This window comes from Mustela erminea, chromosome X, assembly GCF_009829155.1.
Source record: "Mustela erminea isolate mMusErm1 chromosome X, mMusErm1.Pri, whole genome shotgun sequence".
Lineage (NCBI taxonomy): Eukaryota > Metazoa > Chordata > Mammalia > Carnivora > Mustelidae > Mustela > Mustela erminea.
The window spans coordinates 83,616,691-83,635,915 of record NC_045635.1 but is presented as its reverse complement, the minus strand read 5'-3'; the positions used below and the strand labels follow the sequence as shown (position 1 = coordinate 83,635,915).

The window sequence follows — 19,225 nt, the reverse complement described above, 5'->3', positions numbered from 1 at the left end:
AATTGTTATGGTTTTAGGGAGGACCCATTTCATTGTGTATTAATTTGTGTCTTAAATTTCATGTATTATTAGAAAAATAACAGAATTAGCACATTAAAAAAGGGGTGGGGCAGGCAAAGCCCAACTTTGTGTGCTGAGGAAAGTCACTTGGAGCCACCACCATCACTAGGGAGCCCAGGAATGTGGGCAATCTCAGATCTCCAGATCTCATGAAGAGAATGGTCTCCTAAAACATGCAGATTGGGAGAATCCTGCTGTTGTTGTACCCAACTATTACCAAGCTGACCCAGCATTTAAGCACTGTGGGATCCTAAGGCTGTTGTCACATGAATACTGTCATCATGTGAACACTACAATTATGTGGCAGGCCCACACATAGGGGTCATGTCAATACCATGGGCTTCTAAACCCTAAGGTCACCTGGTCTCTCTGAACCGGTTGCCACTATGATCATATGGTAGATTCAGCATCAAGTCACTACAGAATCACGGACTCTTAAATCCTGCCCATCAGGTGATTTTTTTCCCTGTCATGTGGCATGTGGAAACTTCAGCTCTCAAAATCACATGGGTGTCCTGTTTCCGAGGTCATAAGGATGATGGTCATCTATCAGGCTCTGTTGTCTCTATCACTAAAGATCGTGGACGACCAAACTGTAAATCTAGGAGTCAGCAACCATGTGGCGCCTATCATTACGTAGCAGTCACGTGAGCACAGCAGCTACCCAATCACTTTTGGTTACCTATATCCTACGGTCACGCGAGGCTCAGATTTCTCAGTCACGTGAAAATCGAAGGCTCCTGAGCCCTGAAGTCACTTAGATCTTTCTGTCATGTGGACCCTGCCGGTCAAGTCTCTGGAAGTCAGGTAGAACCCCGATAGCTGTGGGTTATGGGGATCCTGCAGTCCCGTGATTCCCCTATAGTCGTGTGCGAGTGTCTGTGTTTTTAAGTGTGTGGAGTCTCCTGAAGTGTGAGAAGTGTGGCTCAACTTAGCTTTCTGAGGAGTCAGACCTATACATAAAGAAGACTCTGTAGTCTGCACTCTGGCAAAGGGAGAATTTTCCTGAGACTCTGGTTCAGATTTTTTCCTTTCCACCAACTTTTATATACTGGCGTGGCAAGCGGCACTTGGGTGGGCGGGGCACCAGTAAATACTTGATCTTTACTCAGAGTTGGCTTGAGAAGATACCCCTGGGGGTCATGTACTTCTCTCAATGGCCAGTCTCTAGAAATGCGGTGGGACCCTGTTGCCATTCCTCTTCCCCAGCCCCACACTGAAGCCCTACCTTTTTTTTTTTTTTTTAAGATTTTATATATTTGACACAGAGAAAGAGCACACGAGCAGGGGGAGCGGCGGGCAGGCAGAGGCAGAGGGAGAAGCAGGCTCCCTGGGAGGGAGCCCCATGTGGGGCTCGATCCGAGGACCCTGGGATCATGTCTCAGCGGAAGGCTGCCACCTAATTGACTGAGCCTCCAAGGCGCCCCTAAACCCTGCTCTTGATTATCACCCTGCCGTATTAGCTTGTCTGTTTTGGACTCCCCTGCCATTGTCTGTTATCAGAGATACCAGAGACCTCCTAGATGCCAATTTGTATAAATGACTCCAAATCTGATTTTAATTTCTTTCTTATTTGATTCTGTGGAGAGAGGGAAGAAGAGATTTTCAAAGAATCAGATATTTTGGGGGCGCCTGGTTGGCTCAGTGGGTTAAGCCTCTGCCTCAGGTCATGATCTCGGGGTCCTGGGATCGGAGCCCCGCATCGGGCTCTCTTCTCAGCAGGGAGCCTGCATCCCTTCCTTTCTCTCTGCCTGCCTCTCTGCCTACTTGTGATCTCTCTCTGTCAAATAAATAAATAAAAATCTTTAATTAAAAAAAAATCAGATATTTTTTCAATGAAAGTGTGAAAGTTCAAGTGTATTCAAAAATATTTTTAAGTGTCACAGTAGCCATTATCTCAAGTTTTAGAATGTTTTAATTAGATTTATTTTGTAGTCCAACAGGTTTTCAAAGTGCACATTGGGTGCATATATTTTTGTACTAGGGATCTCTAAGTAGCTTAAACTAATCCAACCAGACACTATTAGCTTCTGATTTTTCTCCTGATTTTCTAACCATTGCTTCGTAGAATCCTTGAAAACTCTTTTCCTTCCTCCTGTTCTTCATGTGGAAAAAATAGTAAATTTATTTAAGAAAAACATATTAAGTAAAATTATGGGTGATACATAAAAATCACACAGGTGGTAGCAGATGAGTAAAATTCAGCAAATAAAGGACTGTGTTTACATTTGTGAGGTTTTGAAATATCGTTTGATAGGCACTTAAAGAATATTGTCATGTGTAATATTTTTATTTCTCATATCCACTTTACCTTTTCTCTCATTTCAGCACTTCCAGGTTTGATACACAAAATACTATGTCCAAAAGACAGCAACAACAAAAATATGTTCTTCCATCAGATAAATATGAGACATATAGAAATGAAGGTAAAAGGATTTTTATATTGTCATATTTTTAAGATAACTATGCTAATATGCAATTTGAGTATCAAAGAGAGAGGTAGTGTCTTAGTCCTTTCAGGCTGCTTTAACAACATCATGAAGTTTATAAGTGAGAGTTGCCAAGAGAGGCAGTTCACAGAATATTTCACAGAACCAAATCTTTTTGCTATTGTAAATGATATATTCACAATGATATATTATTTTCTATTTGTTACAATTCTTTTGTATATATAGTATTACATCCAGTAAACTGGTCAATCTCTAGTCTTATAATTTTCTGTAGATTCTCTGGAATTTTTTAAGAAGAGTTTTGTTTCTTCACTTTTACAGTTATGAATTTATGTATATATGTATGCATTTATTTATTTTGGTTAACTCACTGCCTAGGAGACTCAGATGTTGAAGAGAACTGATCATATGAGGGTGACTGGGTGGCTCAGTTTGTTGAGCATCAGACTCTTGATTTTGGCTCAGATCATGATCTAAGGGTTGTGAGACTGAGCTCTACGTTGGGCTTTGTGCTCAGTGCAAAGTCTGCTTGATATTTTCTCCTTCTTCCCCTGTCCCTCCCCCCATTCCTGTTCTCTCTCTCTTAAATAATTTTTTTTAATTTTTATTTTATTTATTTGACAGAGAGAGATCACAAGTAGGCAGAGAGGCAGGCAGAGAGAGAGAGAAGAGGAAGCAGGCTCCCTGCTGAGCAGAGAGCCCGATGTGGGACTCGATCCCAGGACCCTGAGATCATGACCTGAGCCGAAGGCAGCGGCTTAACCCACTGAGCCACCCAGGCGCCCAAATAAATAATTTTTTTAAAAAAGAACTGATTACCTGATTTAATATATGGAATGCTTTCAATGTTTCACAATTATGTATGGTGTTTGTTGTAGTCTTTTTAAAAAAATATATGTTATCAATTTAAAGAAATAGCTCTCTATTCTTGGTCAGCTGAGAGCTGTTGTTTAATCTTGATTGGTTACTAAATTTTATTTGTACCCCTTTTTCTGAAATCTTTGTGTTGATTATCCTTTTCCTGCTTTATCTTATTAATGTGATGGATTATATTATGGATCTCTTAATGTTAAGTCACACTGCAAGTTTGGGATAAACACAACTTTGTTATGTTGTGTTATCTGTTTTACCCATTGCTGGGTTTGGTTTGCTAATATTTCCAATTTTTTGCATTTCTATAACTAATTAAGATTGAACAGTAATTTTGCCTTTTCATGCATTATTTGTCAGGAATCCTTTTTAAATTAAGAAAGAGAACTCTTGGGGTGCCTGGGTGGCTCAGTGGGTTAAAGTCTCTGCCTTCGGCTCAGGTCATGATCCCAGGGTCCTGGGATCGAGCCCCACATCAGGCTCTCTGCTCAGTGGGAGCCTGCTTCCCCTTCTCTCTCTACCTGCCTCTGCCTACTTGTGATCTCTCTCTGTCAAATAAATAAATAAAATCTTTATTTAAAAAAAAGAAAAGAAAAGAAAGAGAACTCTTTATATTATTTTCTATTTCTTCAATTTAAAACAGTATTATTTTATGACATATGAAAATTATTTGAAATTCTCATGTCTGTAGCCATATATAAAAAGTTTTACTGGAGGGCGCCTGGGTGGCTCAGTGGGTTAAACCGCTGCCTTCGGCTCAGGTCATGATCTCAGGGTCCTGGGATCGAGTCCCATATCGGGCTCTCTGCTCAGCGGGGAGCCTGCTTCCTCCTCTCTCTCTCTGCCTGCTTCTCTGCCTACCTGTGATCTCTCTCTGTCAAATAAATAAATAAAATCTTTAAAAAAAAAAAAGTTTTACTGGAACAGAGCCCATGCTATATGCATGGCAACCTTTGGCTGAAAAAATAGATTTGAACAGCTCCATCAAAAACTGAAAAGCCTGCAAAGTCTCAAATATTTATGATTTGACCCTTTCCAGAAATAATTGTTGAACTCTGGCTTAGAGCAGTTGTCCTTAAAACAAGTGCACAGTAACTGGTAAATGGCTGGAAGTCTCTTTGGCTAAGCACAGGAAGATTTACTGTAGTCAATTGTGACTTCATTCTAGGATTTTTTTCCTCAGTAGTCCATTTGCTTGTGGTATTATGGCTCAGGTGTGGGAATTGATTTTTCAACCATTCAAATATGTAAAAGCCGTTCTTAGCTTGCAGGGCCCACAAAAACAGGCCACAGAAAAGGTTTGGTCCCTGGGCCATAGTTTGCCAATTCCCTGCTCTATGCTAATGGAATCACTAGGTCTCCAAAATAGCCATAAGTGGAAGGTCAGCAAATGAGATGGAAATCATTCCTAGAATCTTCTTCTGGCAAACTTAACCAAAAACTGACAGTTTAACATAGTAATTTTCAGTCTTGGTTGCACACTGCAGTCATGTGGAGAGTTTAAAAAATGTAGTTGTCTAGTCTGATTCCAATTCTGCTTTAATTGTTGTAGGTTTACCTTGGTGACAGCATTTTTTCACTTTTTAAAATTTCTTTTTCTCAAAATTTTATTTAAATTCTAGTTAGTTAACATATAGTGTAATATTGGTTTCAGGAGTATAATTTATGATTCATGACTTACATATAACTCTCTTATGATTTGTTTTCCCTTCGATTTTTCCCCTATGATCATCTGTTTTATATTTTAAATTCCACATGGGAGTAATCATATCATATTTTTCTTTCTCTGACTTATTTCACTTAGCATAATGCACTCTAGCTCTATCCACATCATTGGAAATGGCAAGATTTCTTTTTTTTGATGGCTAAGAAATACTTCACTGTATGTATATACCACTTCTTCCTTATCCATTCATCAGTTGATGGACATTTGGGCTCTCCATAGTTTGACTATTGTAGATAATGTTGCTATAAACATAGGGGTTCATGTGCTTATTCATATCAGTACTTTTGTATCCGTTGGGTAAATACCTAGTGGTACAATTGCTGTATCTTAGGGTAGTTCTATTTTAACTTTCTGAGAAACCTCCATACTCTTTTCCACAGTGGCTGCAGCTCTGTTTGTATTCCCACAACTGTGTAAGAGGGTTCCCCTTTCTCCACATACTCACCAATATCTGTTGTTTCCTGTGTTATTAATTTTAACTATTCTGACAGGTGTGAGGTAGTATCACATCATGGTTTTAATTTGTATTTCCTTGATGATGAGTGATATTGAGCATATTTTCATGTCTGATGGCCATATGGATGTCATCTTTGGAAAAATGTCTATTCATGTCGTCTGCCTGTTTCTAAACTGGATTATTTCTTTTTTGGGCATTGAGTTTAAGAAGTTCTTTATAGATTTTAGATACTAATCCTTTGTCAGATGTGTCATATTATATATATCTTTTACCATTCCTTAGGTTGCCTTTTAGTTTTATTGTTTCCTTCATTGTGTAGAAGATTTTTATCATGATGAAGTCCCATTAGTTCATTTTTTGTTTTGTTTCTCTTGCTTCTCTAGTTCTAGAGTCAACTAGTAGAGTCATGTCTAGTAACAAGTTGCTATGGCCGAGTTAAAAGAGATCGCTGTTTGTGTGTTCCTCTAGGATTTTGATGGATTCCTGTCTCACATTTAGGCCTTTCATCTGTTTGAAATTTGTTTTTGTGTATAGTATAAGAAAGTGTTCCAGTTTCATGCTTCTGCAAGCTGCTGTCCAGTTTTCCCATCATTATTTGAAGAAACTTTTTCCGTTGGATATTCTTTTCTACTTTGTCAAAGACTAGTTGATCATATAGTTATAGGTCCATTTCTGGGTTTTCTATTCGTTTCCATTGATCTCTGTGTCTGGTTTTGTGCCAATATCATACCGTCTTGATGTTTGCAGCTTTGCTTTTTTGTTTTTGTTTTTGTTTCTGTTTTAAACTTTTTTTTTCCAGTGTTCCAAGGTTCATTGTTTATGCATCACACCCAGTGCTCCATGCAGTACGTGCCCTCCTTTATACCCACCACCAGGCTCACTCAACCCCCACTCCCCTCTCCTCCAAAACCCTCAGTTTGTTTCTCAGAGTACACAGTCTCTCATGGTTTGTCTCCCTCTCTGATTTCCCCCAACTCCCTTCTCCCAATATCCTCCATGTTATTCCTTATGCTCCACAAGTAAGTGAAACCATATGATAACTGACTTCCTTAAGAAATTAAACACAGGAGTACCTGGGTGGCTCAGTGGGTTAAGCTGCTGCCTTTGGCTAAGGTTATGACTTCAGGGTCCTGGGATTGAGCCCCGCATCAGTCTCTCTGCTCAGCAGGGAGCCTGCTTCCCCATCTCCCTCTGCCTGCGTCTCTGACTGCCTGTGATCTCTCTCTGTCAGATAAATAAAATCTTAAAAAAAAAGAAATTAAACATAGAACTACCCTGTGACCCTGCAATTACACTACTGGGTATTTACCCCAAAGATACAGATGTAGTGAAAAGAAGGGCCATCTGTACCCCAATGTTCATAGAAGCAATGGCCACAGTAACCAAACTGTGGAAAGAGCCAAGATGCCCTTCAACAGACAAATGGATAAAGAAGATATGGTCCATATATACAATGGAATATTGTGCCTCCATCAGAAAGGAAAGAATGAATACCCAACTTTTGTATCAACATGGATGGGACTGAAGGAGATTATGCTGGATGGATACAGCTTTGTAATACAGGTTAAAGTCCAGAATTATGAGGCCACCAGCTTTGGTTTTCTTTTTCAACATTCCTTTGGCTATTTGGGGTCTTTTGTTGTTCCATACAAATGTTAAGGTTGTTTGTTCTAGCTTTTTGAAAAATGTTGTTGGTTATGTGTAGATTTCTTTGGGTAGTATAGAATTTTTAACAATATTTGTTTTTTCAGTCTATGACCATGGAAAGTTTTTCAGTTTCTTTGCTGGTTATGGTTCCTGTTCAAATTTTCTATTTCTTCCTGTTTCAGTTTTGGTGGTTTGTATGTTTCTAGGAATTTGTCCACTTCTTCACTGCACATTATGTTGGCATATCATTTTTTATAATATTCTCTTATAATTATTTGCATTTCTGTGGTGTTGGTTGTGATCTCCCTCCTTCTCTCATGATTTTATTTATTTGGGTGTTTTCTTTTTCTTAAGTCTGGCTAGGAGTTTATCTATTTTGTCAAATATTTCAAAGAACCAGCTCTTAGTTTTGTTGATGTGTTCTACTGTGGGTGTTTTGTTTTGTTTATATCATTTATTTCTGCTCCACTCTATTACTTCCTTTCTGCTGCCTTTAGTCTTCATTTGCTCTTCCTTTTCTAGCTTCTTTAGGTGTAAGTTTAGGTTGTATATCTGAGGCTTTTTTTGCTTCTTGATGATGGCTTGTATTTCAATATACTTCCCTCTTAAGACTGCCTTTGCTGCATCACAAAGGTTTTGGACTATTGTGTTTTCATTTTCATTTGCTTCCATGTATATTTTTTATTTCTTCTTTAATTTCCTGGTTAGCCCATTTATTCTTTATTAAGATGTTCTTTAACCTCCATGTATTTGTAGTCTTTCTAAATTCTTTTCTTGAGGTTGATTTCAAGTTTCATAGCATTGTGGTCTGAAAATATGCATGGTGTGTGATCTGTTCTGGAGAATGTTTCATTTAGACTCGAAAATAATGAGTATTCTGCTGCTTTAGGATGAAACGTTCTCAATACATCTGTTAACTCAATCCAGTCCAGTGTGTCATTCAAAACCATTGTTTCCTTGTTGATTTTCTTCTTAGATTATCTGTCCATTGCTTTAAGTCGGGTGTTAAAGTATTGTATTATTATCAATGAGATTCTTTATGTCTGTTGTTAACTGATTCATATATTTGGCTGCTCCTGAGTTTGGAGCATAAATATTTACACTTGTTAGATCTGCTTGATGGATGACCCTTTAATTATGATACAAAGCCTTTCTTCAACTCTATTTACAGTCTTTGGTTTAAAATATAGATTTTATGGTATAAGTATGGCTACCTGAGCTTTATTTTAATGTCTGTAAGCATAAAGGTAGTTCTCCATCCCCTCACTTACAATCTGCAGATGTCTTTAGGTCTAAAATGAGCCTCTTATAGGCAGCGTATAGATGGGTCTTTTTTTATGTATATCCATTCTGAAACCCTATGTCTTTTGATTGAACCATTTAGTACATTTACATTCAGAATGATTATTGAAAGGTATTAAATTAGCACCATTGTATTACCTATAAAGTTAATGTTTCTGGTGATGTTCTCTGTTCCTTTCTGGTCTTTGTTGCTTTTGGTCTTTTTTTCCCCACTCAGCAAGACCCCTTTAATATTTTTTGCAGGGCCAGTTTAGTAGTCATGAATTCCTTCAGTTTTTGTTTATCTGAGAAAGTCTTTATGTCTCCTTCTATTCTGAATGACAGCCTTGCCAGATAAAGTATACTTGGTTGCATGTTTTTTCCACTCAGCATGTTGGATATATCATGCCACTCACTTCTGGCCTGCCAAGGTTTCTGTGGACACCTCTGCTGCAACTTTATCTATCTTCCCTTCTAGGTTAAGGACTTTTTTTCTCTTGCTGCTTTCAGGATTCTTTCCTTTTTTGTGTATTTTGTGAGTTTGACTATGATATGTCTTAGTGATGGCCAGCTTTTGTTGAATTTAATGGGAGTTCCCTCTGTTTCTCGGATTTCAATGTCTATGGCCCTACTTAGATTAGGAGTTTTCAGGTGTGATTTGCTCCTTTTTTTCTCTCTCCTTCTGGGATTCCTATGATATAAATATTATTAACCTTTAAGGAGTTGCTGAGTTCCCTACATCTACATTTGTGATCCAGTACCTCTCTTTCCCTCTTCTTTTCAGCTTCATTATTTTCTAGAATTTTATCTTCTGTATTACTGATTTATTCCACTGCTTCATCCATCGTCATTGTCATGGCATTTAGTCAGCTTCACATCTCAGTTATAGCATTTTTAATTTCAGCCTGAATAGTTTTTAGTTCTTTTATCTCTGCAGTAAGTGATCCCCTAATGTTTTCTATGTTTATTTCAAGCCCAGATAATATCCTTATAATTGTTGTTTTAAATTTTGGTTCAAACATCTTATATCTGTATTGATTAAATCCCTGGACTTTAACTTCTTCCTGTTCTTTCTTTCGGGGTGAATTCCTCTGTCCTGTTATTTTGTCTAGGTCACTGTTCTTTTTTGCATGTTTGTTAGAAAAGCCTGATATATTCCTGCTCCTGAGAGTAATGGCTATATTAAGAAGAGGTCCCCAAAAAGTCCCCCCACAAAAAAAGTCCTATATGCACTCTGCCTCTGTGTTTTGGCTACTCCTACCTCAGGTCAGTCCTCTGCAGAATTTCTTTTTGCTTGCAGTAGGGGTTGTTTGGACCTTGTCCACTGTATGGCAAGTTTTAACTATGTGCCTTTTGGTCTGCTTGTTAAAAGAAGCTAGATTAAAAATAATAAGAAGAAGAAGCAACGTCTAGATCCTATTTCCCTCAGAGCTGAAGCTTTGCAGCACTCTATGATCAGTAAATTTGGTGCCTATGAGGGGTTGTTCTGGTCTTCTAGCGGTGGGGCCTGCTGCACTGATTCCAGGAGAACTGCTGAGGAAAGATGCTCCTGCAGGGTGCTGCGGGATGGGAATTGCTGTAAGCAGCTTCAGCCTCCACTGGCAGCACTATGTTGCTCACTGAACTCTTTCAGGGCTGATGGCAGGGATAGGGAATGGCCTCATCCCACTCTTGTCCCTGAAGCAGGGAGTTTACACCTCTCCTGTTCACAGAAAAACAATCACCCATCTTGTGCCCCTGGTTTCTGTCATATCCATGCCTTCCCTCTGTCTGTGTCTGAGCTATCTGCCTGCCAGGTTGCACAGTAGGCCTGTGTTTTATCTCAGACCTGTAGCTGGGTTTCAAAACTCCAAATTTTAGGAACCCACATGGTCTGGACCTACACTAGTCCTCTGGCGGAGGGTCTAACCACACTTTTCTCGTTTGTGGGTAGCACAACTGCAATGTGATTCGGACATTATAGTAAAGTGCAGCAAAACGTCGGCACCAAGGTTTGCTGCCCTCTGCTGGTGTCTTTGTTCTTATGCTAGGGAACAGGGCAGCACATTGCCACTGCCAATTCTTTTGTGCCCAGAGAAGCTATGCCACCATTCCCAAATGCACTCTAAGAAGGTGAATTGTTTCTCCCCATGCGACTTCAGACCACACTGCCCACTCTCGGATCTCTGCCCTCCTTCCCCACAGGAGCACCGCTAAGCCCACCAGGCATGACCCTGGTGATGGCATGGACTTCTAAACTTCAGACTTTGCATTATGATGTAATAGTAACTTGTGGTATTCAGTCCCCCTTCCTTTTCCCAGTCAGTGGTTTTAGGGAAGAATTTTTCTTGTGTAATTTACCTGCTGCTTTCTCTCTCTCTCCTCTCTGTCGTCAAGGCTCCCTCCACTTAATTCGAGGGATGAGGCAAGCTTAAGGTCCCTCTACTACTCTGTCATCTTAACTCCTTCCTCTTTTTTCAGTCTCCCCAAATGGCTCTAGTATGTGAACAATGTCCAGAACTACCTGAATGATTTAAATGATGACAGTGCAAATATTTAACAATATTTCAATTCAAAATTTTATACTTGTGGTTTTGGAATAATAATATTACATTAATAAATACATATAATATGCCAATAGTAACAAACAAGGTGTAGATGAAAGCTAAATACCCATGAGCACAGTACTGACCTGGCAGTGAAGCTTTCTTTGCAGGAGACAATCATGACCCAGGGTAAGGATGGAAGAGACAGAAAGAACTCAACAAATCAAATGATTTGTAATGAAGGACTATAAAAAAATAGAAAAAGTAGAATAGGACCTTAAGATAATATTTTCTAGAGAGATAGAAGTATAATAAAGGAAGAAATATATATATTATAAAAGAATAGAAAACTTATCAAGAAATATGGCTGATTTAACATAAAGATCTACTTTCACTTATTCCTGAAGTCTCATTAAAATAATATCATACATATGATAGGATATTACTCAGCAATAAAAAAAAAGACAAAAACATGGGTGGATCTCAAAAACATTGTGCTGACTTAAAGAAGCCAGACATGAAGGCATACAGGATATATGATTCCATTTAAAAAAATGAGATTCTAGAGCAGACAAAATGAATATGTAGTGACAGAATATAGATCGAGGTTTACATGAGAGAAAAAGAGACTAATTTGGTATGGTATATACCCATGTGGTTTATGCTTTATATCTTGATCAAGGTGGTGTGGTATATACTTTATACCTTGATTAAGGTGGTAGTTAGCTTTAATCCCTGATTTTTACATGTAAGTAATTTGAGATCAGGATAAATTGGGTGAATTTTCCAAATTGTTGTAGCTTATTAATCAGAGAAAAGATGGGATCTGATTATCAATAATAAATTGTTTCTATTGTGCTGCATAATGAGTCAATAAGAGTAGTGCTTCCCCCTCAAACACCTGACAAAACCTCAACCCAGCCTTGTATACAAGTGAATTGTGGATATGAAAGTATAAATATCTGCATTCCAGCCAACCATTTTTAAACACAGTTGACATTCTTATGTTCTTTTACCTTGACTTCATGTTTGTATTTGTAAATCAAAACATAAACTTTATTTTTTTTTTAGTAACATATAGTGTATTATTTGTTTTAGGGGTACAGGTCTGTGAATCACCAGTCTTACACGTTTCACAGTACTCACCATAGCACATACCCTCCCCAGTGTTCATCACCCAGTCACCCCATCCTTTTCACTCTCCTCCCCTCCAGCAACCCTCAGTTTGTTTCCTGAAATTAAGAGTCTCTTATGGTTTGTCTCCCTCTCAAGTTTTGTCTTGTTTCATTTTTCCCTCCCTTCCCCTGTGGTCCTCTGCCTTGTTCAAATTCCTCGTATCAGTGAGATTTTATGATAATTGTCTTTCTCTGATTGACTTATTTCACTTAGCATAATACCTTCTAGTTCATCCATGTCGTTGCATATGACAAGATTTCAGGGTTTTTGATGGCTGCATAGTATATACAGACATCTTCTTTATCCAGTCATCTGTTGATGGACATCCAGGCTCTTTCCATAGTTTGGCTGTTGTGAACATTGCTGCTATAAACATTTGGGTGCATGTGCCCCTTCAGATCACTACATTTGAATCTTTGGGGTAAATACCTAGTAGTGCAATTGCTGGATCATAGGGTAGCTCTGTCTTCAACTTTTTGAGACACCTCTATACTACAAAGCATAAACTTGCACTAATATTTACTTCTCAGTAATGTATTATAATGTACATTTTTTAAAATTGTGGCAAAAAGCACAGAACATAAAATTTATCATCATAACCATTTCTAAGTATATAGTTCAGCACTGTTAAGTATACTCACATATTTGTGAAACCAATCTCCAGAACTTTTTCATCTTGCAAAACTGAAACTATCTGAAACAGCAGCTTCTCTCGCCCTTTTCCACCAGACCCTAATAACTACCATTCTACTATCTGTTTCTATGAGTTTGACTACCTAAGATACACCATAAGAGTGGAATCATACAGTATTTCTCTTATTGTGACCAGCTTATTTCATTAAGCATGTTTTCAAGGTTCATCCATCTTGTAGCATGTGACAGGATATTCTTCCATTTTAAGGTTGAATTATATTCTGTAGTATACATATACCAATATTTGTTTATCCATTCATCCATCAGTGAACATTTTACCATCTACCTCTTGGCTGTTTATGAATAATGTTATGAACATGTATGTGCAAATATCTCTTTGAGACTCCACTTTCAATTCCTGTGAATATATAACCAGAATTGTGATTTCTGGGTCATATGGTAGTTCTACTTTTAATTTTTTTTTTGAGGATTCTTCATACTATTTTCTATAAAGGCTTTATTGTTTTGCCTTTCCACCAAAGGTGCATGAGGCTTCCAGTTTCTTCACATACTCACAAACACTTACTCTGTTTGTTTTTTTGTACCATCCTAATAGGTAGGTGGTATCTCATGGTGGTTTTTATTTGCATCCCTCTGCTGATTAGTGATGTTTCCTTCTATCCCTATTTTGTCACGTGTTTTTTTTTAATTATGGAAGTGTCTTACATTATGTAAATTCTTTTCCTACATAATTTTGATGATGAGTTTGTTTTTGCCCTTCATTCTGTTAATGTAGTGTATTACAATGATTGGTTATCACATGTTGAACTATCCTTGCATCCTAAGGATAACTTTCACTTGGTCATGGTGTGTAAACCTTTTAATGTGGTGTTGCATTTGGTTTGCTCATATTTCTAGAGGGTTTTGAATGAGCATTCACCAAGGATATTGGCCTATAGTTTTCTTGTAGTGTCTGTCTGGCTTTGGTATAAGGGAAATGCTGGTGTGATAGAATTAGCTTGGAAGTGTTCCTTCTTCAATTTTTTGGACAGGTTTCATTTGGCATTCATTCTTCTTTAAATATTTGATAGAATTTGCCAGTGAAAGGCATCTGGTCCTGGGCTTTACCTTGTTGGGAGGTTTTTGGTAATTGATTCACTCTCCTTACTCACAATTGACCTGTTCAGATTTTCTATTTCAGATGTGATGCAGTCCTGGTAGTTGCTGTTTTTCTAGGAATTTATTTCTTCTAGGTTTTCCAATTTGTTGGCACACAATTGTTTATAGTATACTCCTACAATACTTTTCATTTCAGTGGTATCAGTTGTAATGTCCCTCTTTAATTTCTGACTTTTTTTTTTCCAGCATAACAGTATTCATTATTTTTGCACCACACCCCGTGCTCCATGCAATCCGTGCCCTCTATAATACCCACCACCTGGTACCCCAACCTCCCACCCCCCGTCCCTTCAAAACCCTCAGATTGTTTTTCAGAGTCCATAGTCTCTCATGTTATTTGGATCTTTTTATTTTTTTCTTAGTGAATCTAACTAGAGGGTTGTCAATTTTGTTTACCTTTTCAAAAGACCGACTCTAAAGTTTTGTTGATTTTTTTCTATTGTTTTTCCTTTCTCTATGCCATTTATCTTTGCTCTTATTTAATTACTTTCTTCCTTCTGCTAGTTTTGGGTTTTGCTTGTCCTTTTTCTAATTTCTTGAGGTAAAAAAGTACATTGTCGATTTGGGATCTTTCATCTTTTCAATGTACACATTTAAAACTATAAACTTCCTTGTTAGTGTTGCTTGTGCTGCATCCCATAAGTTTTGGTATGTTGTATTTTCATTTTAATTTGTCTCAGAGTAGTTTATAATTTCCTTTGTGACTACTTCTTTGACCCATTGTTTGTTTATGAGTGTGCTGTTTAATTTCAGTACATTCATAGATTTTCCAGTTTTCCTTATACTGCTGATTTCTAGTTTCATTCTATTGTGATTGGAAAAGATACTTCATATTATTTCACTCTTCTTGAGTTTGTTAAGACTTAGGCTCTGGGCACCTGGGTGGCTCAGTTGGTTAAGTGACTGCCTTCGGCTTAGGTCATGATCCTGGAGTCCTGCATCGGGCTCCCTGCTCAGCGGGGAGTCTGCTTCTCCCGCTGACCTCTCTCCTCTCATGCTCTCTCTCTCAAATAAATAAGTAAAATCTTTAAAAAAAAAAAAAAGACTTACTTTGTGGCCTTGCATGCAGTCTAATCTGGAGAATGTCCCAGTGCACTTGAGAAGAATATATGCTGTTCTTGGGGGAGCGTTTCATATATATTTGTTTGGCCCAATTAATCTATACCGTTGCTCAGGTCCTCTATTCCCTTATTGATATTCTGTCTGGTTGTTCTATCTATTATTGAAAGTTAGGCATTATATCTCCTACTATTATTGTGTTGCTATCTATTTCCCCCTTCAATTTTATCAAAGATTGCTTCATATATTTAGGAACTCTGTAGTTTAGTCCATACATACATAAATAATTGTCATATCATCTTGGTGAATTGATCCTTTTACTATTATATAATGTCCTTCTTTGTCTTTTCTGGAAGTTTTTTACTTAAGGTATATTTTGTCTGGTATTAGTACAGCCACTGCTGCTCTCTTTTGGTTATTATTTGCATAGAATATCTTTTTCCATGCTTTCAGTTCCAGCTTCTCTATGTCCTTAGATTTAAAGTGAATCTCTTGTAGACAGCATATATTTGGATCAAGTTTTTTAAAATCTATTTGGCCATCACTTCTCGGCCTTTTGGCTAAGATCAAGTGTAGTATTTGGCCAATCTGTGTCTTTTGACTGAGGAGATGAATCCATTTACATTTAAAGCAATAACTGATGGGGAAGGACTTACTATTGCCCTGTTGTTCATTATTTTCTGTATGTCTTGTAGCTTTTTTCCCCTACTTTCCTATCTCACTGTCTCCCCCTGTATTTAATTGATGTTTTGTAGTGATATGGTTTGATTCCCTTCTCATATATTCTATAGATTTTTTTCTTTGTGGTTATCATTGTAGTTACATAAAACATCTTAAAATTATAGCATTTGTTTTAAATTGATAAGAGTTTAACTTAAATTGCATACAAAAACTTAACTGCTTTACACCTCCATCTGCCCTACATTTTGCTATTGAAGTTGCACATTACATCTTTATATATTGTATATTCCTTAACATAGATTTATAGGTTTTTAAAAATATTTGTCATTTAAATTCTCATTGTCATTTAGTGCACCAAAATTGCAATAGTACAGGTTACTCTATTGGCCCATGTATTTACCTTTATTTCAGAATCTAGTATTTTCACACAGCATAGTGTGTCTGTCTACTATCCTTTTATTTTAACTTGGACTCCCTTTAATATTTCTTGTAGAAGAATTCTAGTGATAATGAACTCCCTCAGCTTTTGTTTATCTGGAAAAGTTTAATTTCTCCTTCATTTGTTAAAGGCAATTTGCCAGATACAGTATTCTTGGTTGACAGTTATTTTTTTTTTACTTCAGTACTTAGAATATATTATCTCACTCCCTTCTAGCCTGCAATGTTTTGGCTGGCAAATCAACTGGTAATCTTATAAAAAGTTCCCTTGTACATGATAAATTTCTTTTCTCTTGATGCTTACAAGATTCTCTCATTGTCTTTGACTTTGAGCAATTTGATAATGTAGTTTACTGGGATTCTCTTTGAAGTCATCCTAATTGGAGTTTCTTCAGCATCTTAAATCATCATGTTCATGTCTTTCCTCAGATGTAGGAAATATGGAACCATTATTTTTGCAAAAAAAAGCTCTCTGCCCCTTTCTCTTTTCTTCTGGGATTCCCCTACTGCATATATTGTTCTTCTTTATAATGCCTCATAAGTCCCATAGGTCTCCTTACTTTTCTTTATTCTTTTATCTTTTTGCTCCTCTGACTCAGTGATTTCAGATGACCTGTCTTCGTGTTCACTAATTATATCTCCCGCCTTACCAATTCTACCTTATATATATTCAGTTGTTCTTGTATTTTGCAGCTCCAAAATTTTTACTTTTTTTTGTCGTTTCTATCATCTTGATGTACTCATTTTGTTCAGACATTGTTTTCTTGTTTCATCCAGTTATCTGTCAGTTTTCACTTTTAGCTTGTTGAGCATCTTTAGGATATTTATTTTAAATTCTTTGTCAGACTGGGGACACCTGAGTGGTTCAGTTGGTTAAGCCACTGCCTTTGGCTCAGGCCATGATCCTGGAATCCTGGGATCATGGCTCCCAGCTCTGCAATGTGTCCGCTTCTCCCTCTGACCTTCTCCCCTTTCATGCTTTCTCTCATTCTCTCGCAAATAAGTAAATAAAATCTTTTTAAAAAATTCTTTGTCAGACTGCTCATAGATCTTTTTATTTTACAGTCAGTTTCTGGAGTTTTATTTTATTTATTATTTTATTTATACTATTTATTTATTTTATTAATGTATTTATATTTACTTATTAATATTTATTAAATGTTTATTAATATTGTAATATACAAATATATTTATGTGAGTATGGATGTTTATATTAATATATACTTACTAATATTTAATATTTATTTATTATTTATATTATTTATTTAGTTTTATTTTATTCTTTTAATTGGATCATATTTCACTGTTTCTTTATAGGCCTTGTAATTTTTTGCTGAGAGTTGGGGATTTGAAAAAGCAACCAGCTCTGCCAGTTGTTGTGTACAGGTTTCATTCAGGGGATGACCTTCACTAAGGTCAACCTTGCTGGAAGTTCTAGGACGTTTCATACCTTTCTGGTCTCTTGCTCTCCCTGGCATCTGCCTGTGAAACTGAAGCTCTCATTTACTGCTTGCTTCTGTTTTCAGCACTTTCTAAACTTTGATGCAAGCCCAGTAAGTTTTCTAATTTACACAAGACAGAAATTCATCCCGAATCAGCCCCCTAACAAGCCAGAATGTTGGATACATGGTCCACTCTTATTTCCATCCCAAGGGAGGAGAAGGAATATAGGCGGCTTCCTCCCAGTTGTTCTGTGGTATGTCACAAAGGCAAAGGGGCATGAACAATCCCACAAAACAACATGAATTTCACTACCTCTTTAGCTAAAATCCCTGGTTTTATAAGGGCTTTAATGCTGTATTTTTTTCTGTTCACCTCCAGAGTCCTTACAGAGATATTCTTGCTCATATATTGTTGTTAACTCAGTGTCTCTGTGGGAGAAGGAAGCCTTGTAGCTTCCTAGTCAATCTTGTTGCTGACATCACTCTGTAATATACAGTTTTGTATTCTGACTCTCTTTTCTTTCACATAGTAGCATAAGGTATCAGGAGTATTCTGTCTTGCTTTTTGAGCCTGCCACTTGAACTTGAATCGTTTTTTTAGAAAAAGAGCATGAGTGGGAGGGGAAGGGCAGAGGGAGAGGGAGAGAGACAATCTTAAGCAGCATGGAGCCTGACATTGAGCTTGATCTCACAGCTCTGAGATCATGACCTGAGCCAAAATCAAAAGTCAAACACTTAACCAACTGAGCTACCCAGGTGTCTCACCATTTTTTAAATAATAATACATTTTTAGCAAAAATACTGGAACTCAGAATGTAAGCCCCCTTTCAAACCAGTCTGTATGCCTGTATCAGAGTGTAAGCATTTTATTTTGGTTCTCTTAATTAGATCAATGTCAGATCATTTCCCACCAAGCCTGTCCTGCTTTTTCTGTCCCTACTTTATAAATACATTAATAGTTGACACCATGATCTTCTCCCATACATTAATCTGTTTTCCTTCTAATTTCCCAGAGGACTAACAATGAATGAATAACACCCATCCATCCTTTAGTAAACACCAGATGTTGTACTAAGTACTGGCCTAATAATAACTAACTTACTTACAGTGTTTATTTGGTCACAGGCATTTCACCAGGTGTTTTCCATGTATTTCCATATATTAACTTTATTTTCACAATTATGAGGCAAAACTGTTACTATTTTCAATTTAAGGGGAAAAAAATAAGGTGAGTCACCATGAAGTCAAAGTTACTTTCCCTGGAACATAGAATTTAGCCCTAGGATTCAAACCCTCATTGATCTGCCCTCTAGTCCTGTGCCCATAACAAATGATGTATGACTCTGTGTTAGGGCTGAAATGAACACGGGGATGATACCCAAAGTCCAGTGGACAATATTGGCCATGGTCTCTGGGACCAACACGATCTGAACTCTAGCCCTTCGACCAAGAAACTCATCACTGCATGCTCTTCCCCTGTATAATCTCTCCCTTCTTAGACCATAGGAACTCTTTCTCTGGTGTTCAGCTTGAAGATGAAGTAACAAAGACAGACAAGTTATACATGGAAAGAAAGAAAGGCTTCCAGAGAGGTGCATATT

The 19,225-nt window shown here is 37.4% G+C and overlaps 1 protein-coding gene and 1 pseudogene across 1 annotated transcript in view; both read left to right on the top strand.

The window, feature by feature from the left end:
• Window positions 1-775: 775 nt before the first annotated feature.
• Window positions 776-19,225, top strand: part of LOC116583509 (nuclear RNA export factor 2-like) — a 32,332-nt gene continuing 13,882 nt past the window's right edge. The window contains exons 1-2 of the mRNA XM_032331583.1: window positions 776-867; window positions 2,389-2,486. Of these exons, the coding sequence (XP_032187474.1) occupies window positions 833-867; window positions 2,389-2,486 (133 nt within the window). The 5' untranslated portion in view covers window positions 776-832. The remainder of the gene's footprint in view (window positions 868-2,388; window positions 2,487-19,225) is intronic.
• On the top strand, window positions 15,604-15,720 carry LOC116583860 (annotated as a pseudogene).